This window comes from Chiloscyllium plagiosum, unplaced genomic scaffold, assembly GCF_037043375.1.
Source record: "Chiloscyllium plagiosum isolate Xiang-an unplaced genomic scaffold, Cpla_swu_hap1 HiC_scaffold_46, whole genome shotgun sequence".
Classification (NCBI taxonomy): Eukaryota; Metazoa; Chordata; class Chondrichthyes; order Orectolobiformes; family Hemiscylliidae; genus Chiloscyllium; species Chiloscyllium plagiosum.
In genome coordinates, this window is record NW_028270184.1 from 1,527,345 (window position 1) to 1,547,663 (window position 20,319).

The 20,319-nt window shown below is 48.7% G+C and overlaps 1 protein-coding gene across 5 annotated transcripts in view; it reads left to right on the forward strand.

Moving 5' to 3' along the window:
* The first annotated feature begins 6,296 nt into the window (after nucleotides 1–6,296).
* The window catches only part of LOC122543787 (echinoderm microtubule-associated protein-like 2), a 64,748-nt gene continuing 50,725 nt past the window's right edge, over nucleotides 6,297–20,319 (forward strand). The window contains exons 1-2 of one of the 5 annotated variants that reach the window (XM_087983578.1): nucleotides 6,415–6,442; nucleotides 17,353–17,454. In XM_087983578.1, coding sequence (XP_087839704.1) covers nucleotides 6,430–6,442; nucleotides 17,353–17,454 — 115 coding nt within the window. In that variant the 5' untranslated portion in view covers nucleotides 6,415–6,429. Of the gene's footprint in view, nucleotides 6,443–17,352; nucleotides 17,455–18,285; nucleotides 18,456–20,319 lie in introns of those variants that run through there. The other 4 variants (XM_043682557.2, XM_087983580.1, XM_043682559.2 and 1 more) reach the window with 4 other exon arrangements.

Genomic DNA, 20,319 nt, shown 5'->3' on the forward strand with positions numbered 1-20,319 from the left:
TACTTTTGCCTGCACACCCATCTCTAATCTGTGTCATTAATCCATTTGGATGTTTAATCTTTTAAAAATATATTTCTGAAATATACCCTTCAAATCACTTAGCCAATCAAAAGAGGGACAGAACAAATTCTGCTCTTTATGAACCAGCTGTCTTTGCTTCCTCTTGCATGTTTCACAAGCACAGGGTCCTTATCTCCTTTTCTCAGTTAGGTGTTTTTCATTGTCCCAGAGTTGTCCTCTGCCATGTGTTTTAAGTGCTGGGGAATGGCTCTGGACCCTCCTCTCTCGCATTCTTTGAGATAACTTGCCTCAGGAGTAACACCTTTCTCTGAATTGCCTCTCATCAAAGTTGAAAACTCACTGGAAAGCTGCATCCTCACAAATGGTGGATTCCTAAAGGAGAATTCCAAATCAACACTTCCTTCACCAGAAAGTGAATTCAGCCAGCTTAACTGATCCAGGAAGACATCCCAGTACCAATAGCCTGCTTGCAAAATTACATTTAATACACTATGGAATTTTATATTTTTATCCCCAGGCGATGAGTCTGCACATGTTCATGTGTGTCCTCATTGAATGATGGAACAGGCTCGGGGCTGTATGGCCTACTCCTGTTCCAATATAAATATTGATGCAATTTAAACCTGGTTAATAAACCTTACACCAAAATTGAGAAAGGTTTGCAGTTCTTTATTTGTTACTAGATATGTTGGTAGTTCTCAACAACACTTCCCTTTTTGTTGTGACCAATGACATGGGTCAAGAAGAGATATTTCTTCACTTCTCATAATCCTAACTCGGAACAGTAACATTAGTTAAGGGAAATCACATGCATTTTAGATGGAGCATTATTTCTTTTTAATTCATCAGCTGGGAACATGAATTGAACTTTTAAAAACAGACATTCAAAACACAAAGCCTAAAAGAAACATGAGATCACAGCCCAAGACACCTACCCAAATTGCAGTATGGTACACTCACCATTCTAATCCATTAGGCTGAAAGGTTTGCCAAACCAGCAAGACATTGAAGTCCTGGGGAATGTATAGGACCTGCATCTCCAGTCCCATTAACAAAGCATTGAAAGAATCACCTGAGCCATTCAATTGTATGAGGTGAACCATTAAAACTGACTCATTTACCTGGCTGGTGCATCTCCAACAGCATTGAAGAAACTTGACACCATTCAGGACAAAGCAGCCTGCCTCCACCACCACCAACATTCAGTGCTACGATCCATGAGATGCACTGCAGAGATTCACCAAAGATTCTTAGACAGCACTTTCCAAACCTATGATCACTTCCATCCAGAAGGACAAGGGCAGCAGTTAGATAGGAACACCAGTTCCCTTCCAAGACACTCATCATCCTGATTGTGAAATATATCACCATTCCTTCAGTGTCACTGTTTCAAAATCCTGGAATTCCCTCCCTAAGGACATTGTGGGTCTTCCCACAGCACATGGACTGCAGTGGTTCAAGTAAGCAACTAGGGATGGGCAGTAAATACTGGACCAGCCAGCGATGCCCACGTCCCATGAGTGAATAATAAAATTTAGACAAATGGCATTGTGGCTCAGAGAGCATCCCAGGCATGATCAAACCAAATTCCAATTTCATTTAGAAAGATAAAGTGGAGAATAAGAATTTACCAGGCTATTTTTAAGTGTGTGATGATTCCGCAACAGCACATAACTTTTGCTGAAACTGAATTTTGATATTTATGAGAGTAGGTGCCTTTGGGCTGGAAAAGAAGAAGCATGTATGTTGGCATAAGTTGGCAGCAGTGTCACAGAATAGAGAGACTGAGAGCAACAGATTTCTCCAGAAGCCTGCAAACAAGTTGGATCTCTCCCTCTGTCTCCACCTGCAATTGGAAAAGAAACAGGAAAAAAAACTTAAGTCAAGCCAAGACCTAGTTCTAAATGACCTGCCCTGAATCAAGGATCACTGCAGTCAACAATATTGCAAGATTGTCGTGGTTTGGACTCAGTCCACAAACTTTATTTTTCTGAAAAGTTGTTCATCTCTTTTGCTTTGACTTTCCTATCTGTGAATGGATGTGTGAGCGTTTGGATTTTAAAGTGGGCAGAGTCTAAGTTTGCTTATATAAGAGAATGTTTGATAAATAAGAAATTGTTGATTTGTTTATTAATGAAATATGCAGTGAGCTAATGAAGTCTCACTGGGAAGAGCAGTAGATATCAAGCTCCATTATTCCCAGAATCATCAGAATAATTCAGTATTTTAAAAATTTGTAGAGTTCCCCAATTTCTCTCTCTTTGGATGACAGAAAGCATAGACCAGGTTTCTGTACTGAAACAAAATCAAGAGATTATATAATTACATGGAAACAACTCTGAATCATTGTCATGTAACTCACCTAATTAAAACTTCACCCTTTATAAACTCATGCTCCACACATACTCAGAGAAACACCCTCTGACAGTGCCCACTCCCTCAGCACTGACACTCCAACAGTGCGGTACTCCTTCAGCACTGACCCTCTGACAGTGCCTACTCCCTCAGCACCAACCCTTTAACAGTTCGGCGCTCCCTCAGCACTGACCCTCCAACAGCACAATTCTCCCTCAGCACCAACCCTCCAACAGCACAGTGCTCCCTCAGCACTGACCCTTTGATAGCACCTGCTCCTTCAGCACTGACCCTCTGACAGCACCTGCTCTCTCACCACTGACCCTCCAACAGCACCTGCTCCCTCAGTGCTGACCCTCTGACAGAATGGTGCTCTCTTAGCACTGACCGTCCGATAGCACCTACTCCCCCAGCACTGACCCTCTGACACTGCCTATTCCCTTAGCACTGACCCTCTGACAGCGTCTACTCCCCCAGCACTGACCCTCTGACAGCGCCTACTCCCCCAGCACTGACCCTCTGACAGCGCCTACTCCCCAGCACTGACCCTCTGACAGCGCCTACTCCCCCAGCACTGACCCTCTGACATTGCCTATTCCCTTAGCACTGACCCTCTGACAGCGCCTACTCCCCCAGCACTGACCCTCTGACACTGCCTACTCCCTCAGCACTGACCCTCCGAAAGCACCTGTTCCCTCAGCACTGACCCTCTGACAGAATGGTGCTCCTCAGCACTGACCCACATACAGATGGACACAGACAGAAAACTAACTTTGGTGTTACAGTTGAAGGCAGTTCTAAGGCCCCAACCTCAGGGTTCACTGTGAAGATTGTTCGGATTGCCAGGGTTCGCTGGTTTTCAATCTCCTTTCTACAGGTTTATTTCACTTCTTCACAGGAGGCACAAGCTGACTAGTACATTCACTGCAAAGTCTCTCTGTTACTGTTTAAAGCCAAAGCTTACAACAACTGGTGAGGAATAGTAAACTGGCTTTCTACAGCTTTTAAGTATTTTTCTGGAGAGAAAGACACACCAGCTTCCCTGCCTGATGTCCTGAAGCTTCTGCTAGTATCATTCACACCCACAAGCTGTTCCTCAGACCATAATATATAGGAGAATTAGGCCATTCATCCCACTGAGTCTTCCTTGCCAATCAATCATGGTTAATACGTTTCCCAAGCCCATTCTCCTGCCTTCTCCCCATAATCCTTGGTCACCTTACTATTCAAGAATCTACCTACCTCTGCATTAAGTATACTCAATGACTTGGCCTACACAGCCCTCTGCAGCAATGAGTGCCAAGGATTCATCACCCTCTGGCTGAAGAATCTCCTCCTCATCTCTGTTCTAAAGGTCATCTATTCACTCTGAGGCTGTGCCCCCGAGTCCTAGTATCTACTACTAGTGGAAACATCTTCTCTACATCCACACTACCCAGGCTTTTCAATATTCTGTAAGTTTCAATCCAATACCCCTCATCCTTCTAAACTCCATCAAGTATAGACCCACAGTCCTTAACCACTCCTCATATGACAATACTTCAACCTGGGATCATTCTTGTAAACCTCGTCTGGCCACCCCCTCCAATGCCAGCACATCCTTTCTGAGATAGAGCCCAAACTGCTCACAATATTTCAAATGCAGTCTGACCAGAGTCTTACACAGCCTCAGCAGCACATCTCTGCTCTTCTATTCTAGCCTTCTTGAAATGAATGTCAACATTGCATTTGCCTTCCGAACTGCCAAATGAACCGGTATGTTAACCTTAAGAGAATCCTGAATTAGGACTTCCAAGTCTATTTGTGCTTCAGATTTCTGAAGCCTTTCCCCATTTATAAAGTAGTGTACTCCTCTAATCTTCCTACCAAAATGTACAATTTTCCCACATTGTATTCCATCTCCTAGACTGTCCAGATCCTTCTGCAGCCTCCCCAATTGCTCAACACTACCTGCCCTTCCACCTATCTTTGTGTCATCTGGAAACTAAGCAACAAAGCCCTCAGTCCCTTTGATCAGATCATTAACGTATAACATGAATAGTTTTGATCCCAACACTGAATTCTGCAGAATTCCACTAGTCATTGGCTGCCATCCTGAAAAAGATGCCTTTATCCTCACTCTCTGCTTTCTGCCAGTGAGCCAATCCTTTATCCATGCCCAAACCTGTCCCAACACCATGGGCTCCTATCTTATTTAGCAACTTGCTGAACTGCACCTTGTCAAAGACCTTTTGGAAGTCAAAATAGATCATGGAAGGTCATGTTGCAGCTGTACAGGACATCAGTTAGACCACTTTTGGAATACTGTGTTCAGATTAGATTCCCTACAGTGTGGAAACAGGCCCTTCAGCCCAACAAGTCCACACCGACTCTCCAAAGAGTAACCCACCCAGACTCATTTCCCTCTGACTAATGCAATTAACAGTATGGGCAATTTAGCATGGCCAATTCACCTAACCTGCACATCTTTGGACTGTGGGAGGAAACCTACACAGACACAGGGAGAATGTGCAAACTCCACACAGACAGTCACCCAAGGCTGGAATTGAACCTGTTTTGGGGGGGTTTGAGCTAAAGGAAGAGGGTGAATAGGCTGGGGCTATATTCCGTGTGTTGAAGGCTGAGAGCTGACCTTATAGAAGTTTATAAGGTCAAATGGGCATGGATAGAGTGAACAGCCAAGGTCTTTTCTGCAGGGTAGTGGGTTCCAAAATTAGAGGGCACAGGTTGAAAGTGAAAGGGAAATATTTAAAAGGGGCCTAACGGGTAACATTTTCACACAGAAGGTGGTGCATGTATAAAACGAGCTACCAGAGGCTGGCACAATTACAACATTTAAAAGGCGTCTGGATATTTATGAATAGGAAGCGTTTAGAGGGATATGGGCCAAAAGCTGGTAAATGGGACTAGATTAGGTTAGGATAACTAGACAAGTTGGATCAAAGATGCTGCACATCTCCATGACTCTATGACAATTGGATTGCTTTTGTTTAACTTGCTTGTGACCTCCTCAAATAGTTCTAACAGATTTATCATGCATGACCTCCTCTGGACAAAACTGCTGACTCAGTTCAATTTACCGAGCACTTTCAAGTCCTCCACAATCTCACCCTTAATAATGGATTCTAAAATCTTACCAATGATCAAGGTCAAGCTAACCAGACTATCGTTTGTCAATGTCTGCACCTCCTCCCTTCTTAAACATGGGTATTAGATTAACCATTTTCCAATCCTCTGGGACCCTCCCTGACTCCACTGATTCCGAAAAGACCACCACCAATAACTCCATCATCTTCTGCAGAAACCTGGGGCATGGTCCATCTGATCCAGGTGATTTATCTGCCTTCAGCCTTTTCAGAGAGGGGAGGGGAAATGGAGAAGGTGAAGGGCAGAGGAAAGAGGGTGTTGGGTAAGTGAGGGGCAAAGTGAGTGAGGACAAGACAAGGGGCTGGATGAGTGCAGGGAGCAGATGTGAAGGGAGGACAGGTAAGGAATGAGTGCTGGGAGTAAGGCAGAGGCAGCATGAGGTGGGGGGAACAGTGGATGATTTGAGGGGTGTGAGAAGATGGATAGTGAGGGGATGAGTGGGGGAGGGATAGTGAGGGGGTGGGAAGGATAGTGGAGGGCGAGGTACAGTCATGGAAGGAGAACAGGTTGGAAGGATAGAAAGGGTTGGGGAAGGATAGAGAGGGGGAGGAGTAGTGGAGGGGGGAAAGGATTGCAGGGGGGGAGGAGAAGGGGCAGTGGAGGGAGAGTGAGGTGAGGGAGAGTGAGGTGAGGGTTAGTGAAGGAAGGAACAGTCGGCACTGATTCTCCTCCCTCCCTCTCAGTGAGCCGGCTGTTTGCTATCTCCAGCCTGGGCTCAGAGTTCTCTGTTTGTGTCTCGGTGTTTGTGGTTGTCTCTATCACATGGGCTGCGGGCCGTGCTGCTGATTGGGCGGCGGTACGGTGCCTTTCATCAGTTTCACTGGGATCTTCCTGTTCCCCGGAGTTGCCAATGTGGACGGGCAGTGAGCGGTGCTTGATAGAGACACGGAACTGCTGGCGCTCGCTATGGACAGTCTGGGTGAGTGAGTGAGTGAGTGACAGAGCGGGGGTGGGGGACTCCGGGCCGACCCTCTCCGAGCTTCACCCCCCACACCCCCCCCTTGCTGCCCAGTCAGCCTCTGACCAGCCTCACGTCCTGATCCAGGGACCCCCAGCCCCCAGCGCAGCACACCCTCCGTCAGGAGACGGAGACACCGCGATTCCTGTTCCTGGGCGGGTCAAAACAACTTTTAATTTGACTTGAAGTCAATTGCATTCTCTGAATTACTGTCGCTTCCTTCCTTTCCAGAGGGTCACTCGCCCCCTTCCCTCCCCCAGCCAGCTTCCCGAACGTTCCGAGCTCTCGGTATTCAGACCTGTCAAAGCCCCTGTTTCAGAGGCTCGGATTGGGAACATACAGCAGGCTCTGCGCTTAACCTCACGTTAGCACCAACAACAATCAATGCTTTCGCACAGAGGGAGTGCTGCACTGTCGGAGGGTCAGTGCTGAGGGAGTGCTGCACTGTCGGAGGGTCAGTGCTGAGGGAGTGCTGCACTGTCGGAGGGTCAGTGCTGAGGGAGTGCTGCACTATCGGAGGGTCAGTGCTGAGGGAGCGGGCACTGTCAGAGGGTCAGTGCTGAGGGAGTGCTGCACTGTCGGAGTGTCAGTGCTGAGGGAGTGCTGCACTGTCGGAGTGTCAGTGCTGAGGGAGTGGGCACTGTCGGAGGGTCAGTGCTGAGGGAGTGCTGCACTGTCGGAGGGTCAGTGCTGAGGGAGTGGGCACTGTAGGAGGGTCAGTGCTGAGGGAGTGGGCACTGTCGGAGGGTCAGTGCTGAGGGAGTGGGCACTGTCGGAGGGTCAGTGCTGAGGGAGTGGGCACTGTCGGAGGGTCAGTGCTGAGGGAGTGGGCACTGTCGGAGGGTCAGTGCTGAGGGAGTGGGCACTGTCGGAGGGTCAGTGCTGAGGGAGTGGGCACTGTCGGAGGGTCGGCGCTGAGGGAGTGGGCACTGTCGGAGGGTCGGCGCTGAGGGAGCACCGCACTGTCGGAGGGTCGGCGCTGAGGGAGCGCCGCACTGTCGGAGGGTCAGTGCTGAGGGAGTGTCGGAGGGTCGGCGCTGAGGGAGTGTCGGAGGGTCAGTGCTGAGGGAGTGCCGCACTGTCGGAGGGTCGGTGCTGAGGGAGTGGGCACTGTCGGAGGGTAGGTGCTGAGGGAGCGCCGCACTGTCGGAGGGTCGGTGCTGAGGGAGCGCCGCACTGTCGGAGGGTCAGTGCTGAGGGAGCGCCGTACTGTCGGAGGGTCAGTGCTGAGGGAGCGCCGCACTGTCAGAGGGTCAGTGCTGAGGGAGCGCCGCACTGTCGGAGGGTCGGCGCTGAGGGAGTGGGCACTGTCGGAGGGTCAGTGCTGAGGGAGTGCCGCACTGTCAGAGGGTCAGTGCTGAGGGAGTGGGCACTGTCGGAGGGTCGGCGCTGAGGGAGTGGGCACTGTCGAAGGGTCAGTGCTGAGGGAGTGCCGCACTGTCGGAGGGTCAGTGCTGAGGGAGTGGGCACTGTCGGAGGGTCAGTGCTGAGGGAGTGGGCACTGTCGGAGGGTCAGTGCTGAGGGAGTGCCGCACTGTCGGCGGGTCAGTGCTGAGGGAGTGCCGCACTGTCGGCGGGTCAGTGCTGAGGGAGTGCCGCACTGTCGGCGGGTCAGTGCTGAGGGAGTGCCGCACTGTCGGCGGGTCAGTGCTGAGGGAGTGCCGCACTGTCGGCGGGTCAGTGCTGAGGGAGTGCCGCACTGTCGGCGGGTCAGTGCTGAGGGAGTGCCGCACTGTCGGCGGGTCAGTGCTGAGGGAGTGCCGCACTGTCAGAGGGTCAGTGCTGAGGGAGTGCCGCACTGTCAGAGGGTCAGTGCTGAGGGAGTGCCGCGCTGTCGGAGGGTTGGAGCTGAGTACCTTCACGTGGTCAGAGCTGAGGGAGAACCATACTTTCGGATGGTCAGAGCTGAGGGTGTGCTGCACCATCAGAGGATCAGTGCTGAGGGATTGCTGTTTTGTCTGAGGATCAGTGTTGAGGGAATGCAGCAGTGTTGAAGTATCAGCGCTGAGGGAGTACTGCACCATCACAGGGTCAGTGCTGAGTGAGTGCTGCATTGTTGGCGCTGAGGGCGCTCCGCACTGTCAGAGATTCGGTGCTGAGGGAGCTCCGCACTGTCAGAGAGTCGGTGCTGAGGGAGCTCTGCACTGTCAGAGAGTCGGTGCTGAGGGAGCGCCGCACTGTCAGAGAGTCGGTGCTGAGGGAGCGCCGCACTGTCAGAGAGTCGGTGCTGAGGGAGCGCCGCACTGTCAGAGAGTCGGTGCTGAGGGAGCTCCGCACTGTCAGAGAGTCGGTGCTGAGGGAGCTCCGCACTGTCAGAGAGTCGGTGCTGAGGGAGCGCCGCACTGTCAGAGAGTCGGTGCTGAGGGAGCGCCGCACTGTCAGAGAGTCGGTGCTGAGGGAGCGCCGCACTGTCAGAGAGTCGGTGCTGAGGGAGCGCCGCACTGTCAGAGAGTCGGTGCTGAGGGAGCGCCGCACTGTCAGAGAGTCGGTGCTGAGGGAGCGCCGCACTGTCAGAGAGTCGGTGCTGAGGGAGCGCCGCACTGTCAGAGAGTCGGTGCTGAGGGAGGGCCGCACTGTCAGAGAGTCGGTGCTGAGGGAGCGCCGCACTGTCAGAGAGTCGGTGCTGAGGGAGCGCCGCACTGTCAGAGAGTCGGTGCTGAGGGAGCGCCGCACTGTCAGAGAGTCGGTGCTGAGGGAGCGCCGCCCTGTCGGAGGGTCAGCGCTGAGGGAGCGCCGCACTGTCGGAGGATCAACTCTGAGAGAGCGCAGCACTGGTGGAGGGTCGGCGCTGAGGGAGTGCTGCAGTGTCGGAGGATCAACTCTGAGAGAGCGCAGCATTGGTGGAGGGTCGGCGCTGAGGGAGTGCTGCAGTGTCGGAGGATCAACTCTGAGAGAGCGCAGCATTGGTGGAGGGTCGGCGCTGAGGGAGTGCTGCAGTGTCGGAGGATCAACTCTGAGAGAGCGCAGCATTGGTGGAGGGTCGGCGCTGAGGGAGTGCTGCAGTGTCGGAGGATCAACTCTGAGAGAGCGCAGCACTGGTGGAGGGTCGGCGCTGAGGGAGTGCTGCAGTGTCGGAGGGTCGGCGCTGAGGGAGTGCTGCAGTGTCGGAGCGTCTGTGCTGAGGGAATGTTGCACTGCCGAAATGTCAGTGCTGAGGGAGATGAATGATCCCACAGCTGGTGTTGTGGGGTCTGGTATGGATGTGGTCATGTCTCTGCCACCCCCTCTACCCCCACCCCAACATGTAAACAGAATAGTAGTGATTATCATTTTTCTGTCTCTGTTGGATCTTGTGGTGTCATAACTGTCATATTTTGAGAAATGATGTATTTGGCTGCTAAGGTGCTTTGACGCCTCCTGTGGTGGTGAACTTTGGCGAAATACAGATGTTTTTTTCTCTGAAACTTTGCCTTATGTTGTGGAAACATCGAATGTGAGAATTTGAAAACATCAATTTGATAGCAAGGTGGAAAGATAACAGGAGGTGCTCTGGCCTGTAGAATATCCTGTGCATACAGCTATTAATTTGGTGTTAACGGAGTTGTCCGTTTTTCAGTCCCGTTTAGAGAACTCTGTGCGTCTGGTCACTTTTGATGTAGTGTCACACTTGTACTGACCACCTGTCTATTCGACAGTACTGATAGATAAATTTGTGGTACCTGAAAGAACTTGCTGTGATAACTACAATTCGACCAAAGCTCTGCTGTCCACAACGTCACTGACTCACGTTCACCCAGTACGCCCCTGTGCTTACAGACTCACTTTAACACCCAGTGCAGACATGCTTCAATTTTATAATCCTCATTAGTGCATGAAATCATTCAAATCTCCTCCCCATCTCTGTAAACTCCTCCAGCCCCTATGCCCCTCCCTATCTTTGTCATCCCTCCAATCTCTACACCATCTCCTTGTCTCTGTCACCTCCTCCAATCCTGGCCTCTCCAGCATTTCCCAATTCCCATTGCTCCACTCTTTGGGGCTGTGCCTGGGGCCCTCAGGTCAGGAATTCTCTCAATAACTCTGAGCTCTTTGACCAGGCTTTTATGTCACCTGCCCCTTGTGTGGCTCTGGGTCAAAGCCACTCTGCTTGATGCTCCAGTGAAGTGCCTGAAGAGTTTTACTGTGTTGAAGGTATTAGACAAATACAGTCTCTTGTTGGAATCTAAAATAAGGAATGCAGGTCAATGCCAACACAGTCGAAGGCCACTCGGCCCTCTTGGATTTGCCAACTCTCCAGACGAAGGTGGTTGCTTTACAATGAGATTCAGTCAAACTATTGTGCTTGGAGTGTTGTTAACTGAGTCAAGGACTTATGTTTATATGGGCGACTGTGGGGAGTTAGCTTTGGTGATGATTTGGTGCTGTGGGGAATCGGATGAAGTGCTGCTCCAGGTTTGCTAATTGCTGTGTATTGGAGGAATTTTTCCCTCCCTCACTGACTAGGATATTCTCCTATGGCCTGTGTCCCTCAGTCACAGGCTGCCCTCTCATACCTGTCTCGTGGACAGCATTTATTCTCAGGATGCTGTTAGACCAAGGCACTAGATAAATGCAATTCATTGTTATAATCTGAAATACGGAATGCAGATCAGTTACAGCAAGTATGAGGTCACTGTGCTAGTCTGTCATCCATTTCCCAGCACGAAGCAGACTGGAACAGGAATGTTGGCCAGGTTAGAGAGTCAGGAGGCTCTGCAAGTGGCACTGCTGACACACTCACACAAATATACAGACAGACACACACACACACACACACACACACACTCTCTCTCTCTTACAGGCACACACAGGTATCTGCATGAACACACAAGCACAGATATGCATGCATAGACATGCAGACACACACACACACATATATACAGGCACACACTTTCACCCACAAATCCTCACTTCATTTCAACTGTTTTGCTTTCTCTTTGGCTCTGAACTCTCCGGATCTCCTTTACCACTTTTAAAAGATGCTGTTAAGAGCAGGGGAGACCAGAACTGGGGGATATCAATCGCAGGCAGTCCTGAATAAATCCAGTGCAGAATTCAGGAGAAACATCCTGGCCCCAGAGAGTGGGGAGAATATGTGATTTGCTCCCACAGGGAGGGCTCAAAGGGAATCATATCGATATGTTTTTTTTTTGGGGGGGGTCAGCTGGATAAATGCATGAGGGAGCTAGAAATAGAAGGATAGGGAGTTGGGGGTTGATGGTGAGAGAGAGTGGGAGAGGCTTGTCTGAGCTGTTAGTCTAAATGGTGGTATGGGAGTCCAGGCTAGGTGATACATTGGGCAGTTTTGACAGAATATCAGCTATCCCTTCTCCTTCAAACATGCCATTCAATGCAAGGAGAAGCCTCAATGCAAGGAGAAAGGGTATCCAGTGATTTTGACAATAGGATCCATAGTTGCTCTTCTGCAAAGACAATGTGTCACAAAAACAGGAAGTTGGAAATGTCACTCACATTTCGAAACTCAATGAGAACAGATGTTAGTCGCAGACAATATGAACAGGTGCAGACATTCAGAAGAAGAGGAAAAACATACTACTCCCTCTGATTAGGTGAATCTCTCTGTGGCTCAGTGGGTAGCACTCTCTCTCACTCTCGCCTCTGACCCTGAAAGTTTTAGGTGAGAGCACACTTCAGAGATTTAAACACAAAGCCAGTCCCAGCATTGCCCTGTTGGAGGGTCAGTACTAATGGAGCACCACACTGACATTTAACAGCACAGAAAAGGCCCTTAAGTCCATTGTGTTCTTGCTGGTCATCAATTCAAATCCTATTTCCCAGGGCTTGTTCCATAGGTGGTCAGCACTGCCCTTTCAACTGCTCATCTAAATACTTGTCTTGGGAGGGTTCACACCTCTAATATCCTTTTAAGCAGTGAGTTCCAGATACCACCTATCCTCTGGGTAAATAATTCTACCTCAAATATCCTCTGAACCTCCTGCTTCTTAGCTTAATACTGACCTCACTACTAAAGGGGGAATGTTTCTCCCTATTTACTCTGGTCTATACCTCTCAGAACTCTGTATACCTCAATCATCCCCCGTCCCCCGGCCAGCCTTCTCTGATCTGTAGAAAACAACCCCAGCTATCCAGTTTCTCTTCATCACTCAATCACTGCAGTCCAGGCAGCATCCTGGTGAATTTCCTCTACTTCCTTCAGTGCAATCATATCCTTCCTATTGTACGGTGACCAGAACTACAGTATTCCAGCATTGGCCTAGTTAACTTCATAACCTCCCTGCTCTTGTATTCAATATCTTGATTAATAAAGGCAAGTGTGCCATATACCTTCTTAACCACCTTATACACTTGTCCTACTGCCTTCAAGGATCTGTGGATACCAAGGTCTCTCTGATGCTCTGTACTTCCTAGGGTCTGCAAATTCAACATGTACTCTCTTGTCTCGTTAGTCCTCCCAAAATGCATTGCCTTGCAATTTTCAGGATTAAATTCTATTTGCCACTGTTCAGCTGATCTGACCAGCCAACCTATATTGTAGTCTGAGGCTTTCTTCCTTGCTATATTTACCATACCATTCATGTGAAAGGCACTTTGGGATATCCTAATCTGATGAGAGATAGAAACAGTTCTCTTTGTCTCACTGAGAATTGCATCCAAGTCTGTGAAATATTGACTCTGCGTTTTGCCAGGTTTCTGCAGACACTCTGGGGATTCTCGTTGTTCCCCCTTTTTCAGATTCTGGAGCAGATGAACTGAGATTACAGCTGGCAACAGTCTGGAATCTGAAACATTCACAGCAATCTTCAGCCAGAATTGCCAAATGGATGATCCATCTCTGCCTCTTCCAGTTGTCCCAGCATTACAAATTCAGCCAATTTGATTCACTCTGTGATATCGAGAAGCGGTTGGAGGCACTGGATACTGCAAAGTGTATGGGTCCTGACATTCTGATAATGGTATTGAAAAGTTGTGCTCCAGGACATGCTGCTCCCCTAACTTGTTCAGTACAGCTACAACACTTGCATCTACCTAACAATATAGAAATTTGCTCAGATATGTCCTTTACACAAAAAGCAGGAGAAATCCAACCTGGCCAATTACTGCCTCATCAGTCTGCTTTAGATCATCAATAAAAATGATGGAAGATGTCACCAACAGTGCTAACAAGCAGCAACTGCTCAGCAATAACCCGTTCAGGGATGCCCAGTTTGGGTTCCACCAGGGCCACTCAGCTTCAGACCTCATTACAACCTTGGTTCAAAAATGGATAAAATAGTTGAATTCCAGAGATGAGGTAAGAGTGACAGCCCTTGACAGCAAGGAAGTTACAGATATAGGGAGGGTCATGGGGGCTGGAGGAGGTTACAGAGATAGGGAGAGGTGTAGAAGACAGAGGAGATTCCAGAGAAACTGAGAAGAGGGGCTGGGGGAGATTACAGAGATACGGAGAGGTGTAGAAACTGGAGGAGATTACAGCGATAGTGAGTGTGTAGAGACTGAAGGAGGTTACAGCAATAGAGAGGAGGCCCAGAGGTAGGGAATAGGTAATGAGAGGTTTGAACAGAGAATGTTAAAGTAGGCCACCCAGCCCTTTGAGTTTCCTCTACAATCACCCTGATAACTATTGGCTCCCGTTTTAGAGAAGCATTTCTCTCATTGTCTTAAAGTACTGAATGCGCCTGTCCTCACCCCTCCCTGGGGAAGCGAGTTCCACAAAATAACAACCCTTCAAGTGATTAAAACACTTCCTGGCCTCCATCTTGACAGGGAAACTCCCCATTTTTAAAGTCCTCAGTTTTAGTCTCTCCCACAAAGGGAAACATCCTCTCAACATCCACCCTGTAATATTCCATCAGCATCTTTACACTTCAATAAGATCACCTCTCATTTATTGATAACAGGCTGAACCTATTCAGACTCTCTGTCAAAACACACTTCTGCCCATCTCTTTCTCATCTTCTGCAAACTGCCCACTCGATATCTGTCTTTAACAAACACTTGACAGTGCAGTTCAAAATGTTATAGAGGATTGTGTGACAAAACATACTCTGGTAAGCAGAGAGAGATGGTATTTATTAAATGTTTAAACTCTTGTTACCGTGATTGAGGATCCAGATGCACCAGAATCATTCAATAGCATGGAACACGTCATGATATCTGAGAGAGTGCAGGCCCAGTTGTCCCTAGAACTGGTTCGACAGCCTCACTCAAATCAATGGAGGCTACTCCTCACTGTGTCCATTATTTAAGAAGCTATAGCCCTAACCCGTGTCACCTTTAATGTCAGTGCCTCACTCCTAATGTCCCTACAGTCAGTCCCACCTCTCACTTGGGCACTATTCCACAGCTGCCTTGGATACCCTTGTTACACAAGTGGGAGTTGGGCCAGCTGTTTGACTCCTGGAGGCATCACTTGCCATCCAGCACGACCCACGTTTCAACTGAGATTACCAGATTCTAGATTAGTGTGGTGCTGGAAAATTACAGCAGGCCAGGCAGCATCCAAGGAGTAGGAAAATCGACGTTTCGGCCAAAAGGAATGAAGGCAGGGAGCCTCTGGGATGGAGAGATAAATGGGAGGGGGGGTAGGGCTGGGGAGAAGGTAGCAAAGAGTACAATAAGTGGATGGGGGTGCGGATGAAGGTGATAGGTCAGAGAGGAGGATGGAGCGGATAGGTGGGAAGGAAGCAGGAACCCTGGGCAGTGTTCTTACCCACCTGATCCAATACTGTACCCAACTGAAGGGGAACTGAAGCTAACTGTGAGTCAGCCAGACAGCACAGAGAGTGAGCCAAACCCGGTATATTCAGATCATTGTAACCAACCACTGACAAGTGAGTGGGGCAGGCACAGTCCCCCTGAAGAAAGAACCCGTGTTTCTGTGGAGTCCTGAGACATTCCAATGCTGTTCCCTGCAACTTGAGGGGTTTTGCACTGAAGCCACTGTTGTCCTCGTGGAAATGCAACTGCTTGCTTGTGCACAGCAAGATCGCACGGCCAGCTATATATGACTACCCAGATCATCTATTTTCAGCCCCAGGACACAGGGAGAGCTCTGTCCTGCACTACTTCCAGTTGTGCGGCTTTTTTAACCCACCGCCAACCTGCTACCTCATCCCGAGAGAAGCATTTATTCTGCCTGGAAGAGGATCCACTATAGCAGCTGCGTCGGTTCCTCTTTGCCACCATTAGTTTTGGAATCTAGCTAATTTAGATTGAATTGTCAACCCTGAAATGCTTCTCACAGGGTCAGTAAGCACCTGGGAGCCAGTTGTCCAAGCCTTTAGCAGCCTGCTCCTGAGTTGACTCTCAATGGACGATTGCCATGGCCTGGAGTCTGCTGCACAAGAGGCAGTGAGCAAGGTACAACCTCCCTAAGTCGAATAGCTAACTGAGAGAATGCCCTCCATGTGTGGCTAGTCTGAAACCGCCAATTGAGAAGGAGAGAGTGAGGGAAGAGAGGAAGAGAAGTTTTCTGCTGGTTCAGGGACAATTTTTTTTTTATTAGATTACCTACAGTATGGAAACAGGCCCTTCGGTCCAACAAGTCCACACTGACCTTTCGAAGAGTAACCCACCCAGACCCATTCCCCTACCCTATATTTACCCCTAACTAATGCACCTAACACTATGGGTAATTTAGCATGGCCAATTCACCTGACCTGCACATCTTTGGATTATGGGAGGAAACCGGAGCACCCGGAGGAAACCCACGCAGGCACATGGAAAATGTGCAAACTCCACACAGACAGTTACCCGAGGCTGGAATCGAACCTGGTCCCGGGTGCTGTGAGGCACCAGTGCTAACCACAGAGTCACCATGCCGCCCGTATCCGAGATGTTAGCTGGGAATTGTGGGCAGTATTACTCTGACTTGTTGTTTCTGTGTATTTATGTGATCTTGACACACCAGCTGTCTCCCTGCTTCACAGCTTCTGCCCTATCAAATGGAGGTACCTCTACTGACCACTGGGCTGTGTCTGGTCAGAGATGTACAGCACTAAAAAAGGCCCTTTGGCCCATTGTGGCTGTGCTGGTCAAGAACAACCACCTAATTAGAACTAGGGGGCAAAGCCTCAAAATAAGGGGGAGCAGATTTAGGACTGAGTTGAGGATCTTCACCCAAAATGTTGTGAATCTGTGGAATTTCCTGCCCAGTGAAGTAGTTGAGGCTACCTTGTTGAATGTTAAGGGCAAAGAGAGAGAAATTTTTAAACATTAAAGGCATTAAGGGTTATGGTGAGCAGGCAGGCAAATGAAGCTGAGTCCAGGCCAGATAGCCTACTCCTGCACCTATTTCTTATGATAATTATTCTAATCCCAATTCCCAGTACTTGGTCCATAGCATTGTCTGCCTTAGTATTGCAAGTCGAAAAGTGTGATGCTGGAAAAACGCAGCAGGTCAGGCAGCATCAGAGGAGGAGGAGAATCGACATAAGCCCTTCAGAAAGATATGTGGGTGGGGCTGGAAGATAAATAGGAGGGTGGGGATGAGGTAGCTGGGAAGGTGATCGGTAGATACAAGTGGAGTGATGGTGATAGGTGAGAGGGGAGGGGGTTAGAGTGAATAGGTGGGAAGGAAGATGGACAGGTAGGACAGTTCAAAAGGGTGGTGCTGAGTTGGAGGGTTGGATCTGGGATAAAGTGGGGGAGGGGAGATGAGGAAACTGCTGAAGTCAATATTGATGCTGTGTGGTTGGAGGATCCCAAGGCAGATGATGAGGCTTTCTTCCTCCGGGCATCGGGTAACTTGGATTTAGTGGCGAAGGAGGCCCAGGACTTGCATGTCCTTGATGGAGTGAGAGGGGGAGTTGGAGTGGTTGGCCACAGGGTGGTGTGGTTGTTTGGTGCGTGTGTCCCAAACATGTTCTCTGAAACATTCAATGAGTTGGCATCCTGTTTCCCCAATGTAGAGGAGACCACATCGAGAGCAACGGACACAGTACATGAGGTGTTTGGATGTGCAGGAAAATCTCTGCTGGATGTGGAAGGATCCTTTCAGGCCTTGGAAGGAGGTGAGGGTGGAGGTGTGGGCGCAGGTTTTACACGGTATTGACATCGACTTCACCAGTTCCATCTCCCCTCCCCCCAACTCATCCCAGATCCAATCCTCCAACTCGGCACTGCCCTTTTAAACTGTCCTACCTATCCATCTTCCTTCCCACCTATCTGCTCCACCCTCCCCTCCCCACTTGTATCTATATATCATTTTCCCAGCTACCTCAACCCCAACCCCACCCTCCAATTTATCCCTCAGCCCACATCTCCACCATTCCTGATGAAGGACTTATGCCCGAAACATTGATTCTCCTGCTCCTCGGATGCTGCCTGACCTGTTGTACTTTTCCACACCTTTTGACTCTGTTCTCCTGCATCTGCAGTCCTCACTTTCTCCTTCTGCACATCTAAATACTTCTTCAATATTACAATATTCAATATTACAAGGGTTTCTGTCTCTACCATCCTGACAGGCAATAACTTCCAGATTCCCACAACCCCCTGGATGAAAAGGTTTGCCTTGCATCTCCACTAAATCTCCTGTCCCTTATCTTAAATCTGTGCCCCCCCCCCCCCCGATCATTGATCCTTCTATCAAGGGAAAAATGTCTTCCTATCTACCTTATGTGTGCCTCCTCATACTTTTATCCATCTCAATCCTGTTCCCTGTCAAACTCCTCTGCTTTAAGGAAAACAGCCATAGTCTGTCCAATCTCTCTTCCAAACTGAAACTTTCCAGACCAGGGGCAGCATCCTGGTAAATCTCTTCCTCACCCTCTCCAGTTCCTGCTTCCAGCCACATAGTGTTTTCTCTCTCTCAGTTTATCTCTGTCTTTCTCTCTCTCCAGCTCCCCTATGGAGTCACCTCGCTGCAATCAATCATTTTCACATTCCTCTTTTAATCATTTGAAGATGTCTTATGTAAACTGGCTCCAGATCATAGCCGAAGAAACGTGCCAAGTCTCAAAACCCTCTCCACATCAAAAAGATTTCTCGTGGATTTTTGAATGTGACTCTGGTGCGTGCCCATGTACCTTTATGTGTCTATGTACACAAGTGGGGGAATGTGTTTGCCTGATGTACACAGTCAGTTCTGCTATAACATGTGTTTCTTCAACATGAATTAGCTTAAACACAATTGAAGAACTTAGACTGTTATTTGCAGTACGTGAACTTTCCTTACCTTTATATTGGCTATAACGTGATTCTGGACCCATTAGTTAAAATGGTGGCGCTATAGTACTATTTTCTCATAATGTGAGATCACACCAGAACCAAACTATTGCATTATATCAGAACTGACTATATATGTATATGTATGTGTACACCATGCCTAGGGTGCACCTGTGTGGTTCCATGCCCAAGTTCTTGCATGTGAGTGTACAAGTGATTCTGCACCAGTATGTGAACCTGTGCATCTGTATATGTGCATGGTGTGTGCATGTGTGTGTATGCATACACTTGGGTGTATGTGTGCCTTGGTTCAGGTATGTGTCTACACACACCTGGGTGCATTTGTATATACATGTGCATTATGTGTATGAATTCCTGGGCACACATGTTTTTTTATGTGCCTGGGTGCACTGATGTACATGCGCCAATCAAGTGAGCTATTTTCTTCTGGGTGGTTTTGAGCTTTTTGAATGTTGTTGGAGCTGTACCCAATGAAGCCAGTGGGGAGTATTCCGATACACTTCTGACTTGTGCCTTGTCGATGGTGGACAGGCTTTGGGAAGTCAGGAGGTGAATTACTTGCTGCAGGGTTCCCGGCGTCTGATCTGGTCTTGTAGCCATTATACTTATATAGAACATAGAACAGTACAGCACAGTACAGACCTTCCAACCCAGGATGCTGTGCTGAGCACTTATCTTAATCTAAGATCAACCTAACCTACACACCCCACAATTTACTGCAGTCCATCTGCTTGTCTGGCAGTCACTTGAATGACACTAATGTCTCTGACTCTGCTACCACTGCTGGCACTGCATTCCATGCACCCACCACTCTTTGCATAGAGGACCTACCTTTGACATCCCCCATACCTTCCTTCAATCACTTTAAAATTATGACCCCCATGACAGCCGTTTCTACCCTGGGGACAAGTCTCTGGCTATCTATTCTATCTATGCCTCTCATTACCTTGTACACCTCTATCAGGTTACCTCCCTTCATTCTTCTCTCCAATGTGAAAAGCCCTAGCTCACTCAACCTCTCCTCATAAGACATGCTCTCCAACCCTGGCAGCATCCCGGTAAATATCCTCTGCACCCTCTCTAAAGCATCTACGTCCTTCCTATAATGAGGTGACCAGAACTGGTCACAATATTCCAATATTATAGAGCTGCAGCACAACCTTGCGGCTTTTAAAGTCAATCCCCCTGTTAATGAAAGACAAAACACCATACACCTTCTTGACAACCCTATCAACTTGGGTGGCAACTTTGAGGGATCTATATATGTGGACCCACTGTTCCTCCACACTGCCAAGAATCCTGTCTTTAATCCTGTATTCAGCATTCAAATTCGACCTTCCAAAATGAATCACTTTGCATTTATCCACATTGAACTCCATCTGCCACTTCTCAGCTTAGCTGTGCCATCCTGTCAATGTCTTGTTGTAGCCTGCAACAGCCCTTGACACTACCTACAACGCCACTGACCTTTGTGGCATTGACAAACTTCCACTTCTTCATCCAAGTCACTTATAAAAACTATAAAGAGCAGAGGCCCAAGAACAGATCCCTGCGGGACACCACTGGTCACTGACCTCAGGCAGAATACTTTCCATGCACTACCACTTGCTGTCTTCTTTTGGCCAGCCAATTCTGTATCCAGACAGCCAAATTATCCTGTATCCTATACCTCCTAACTTTCTGAATGA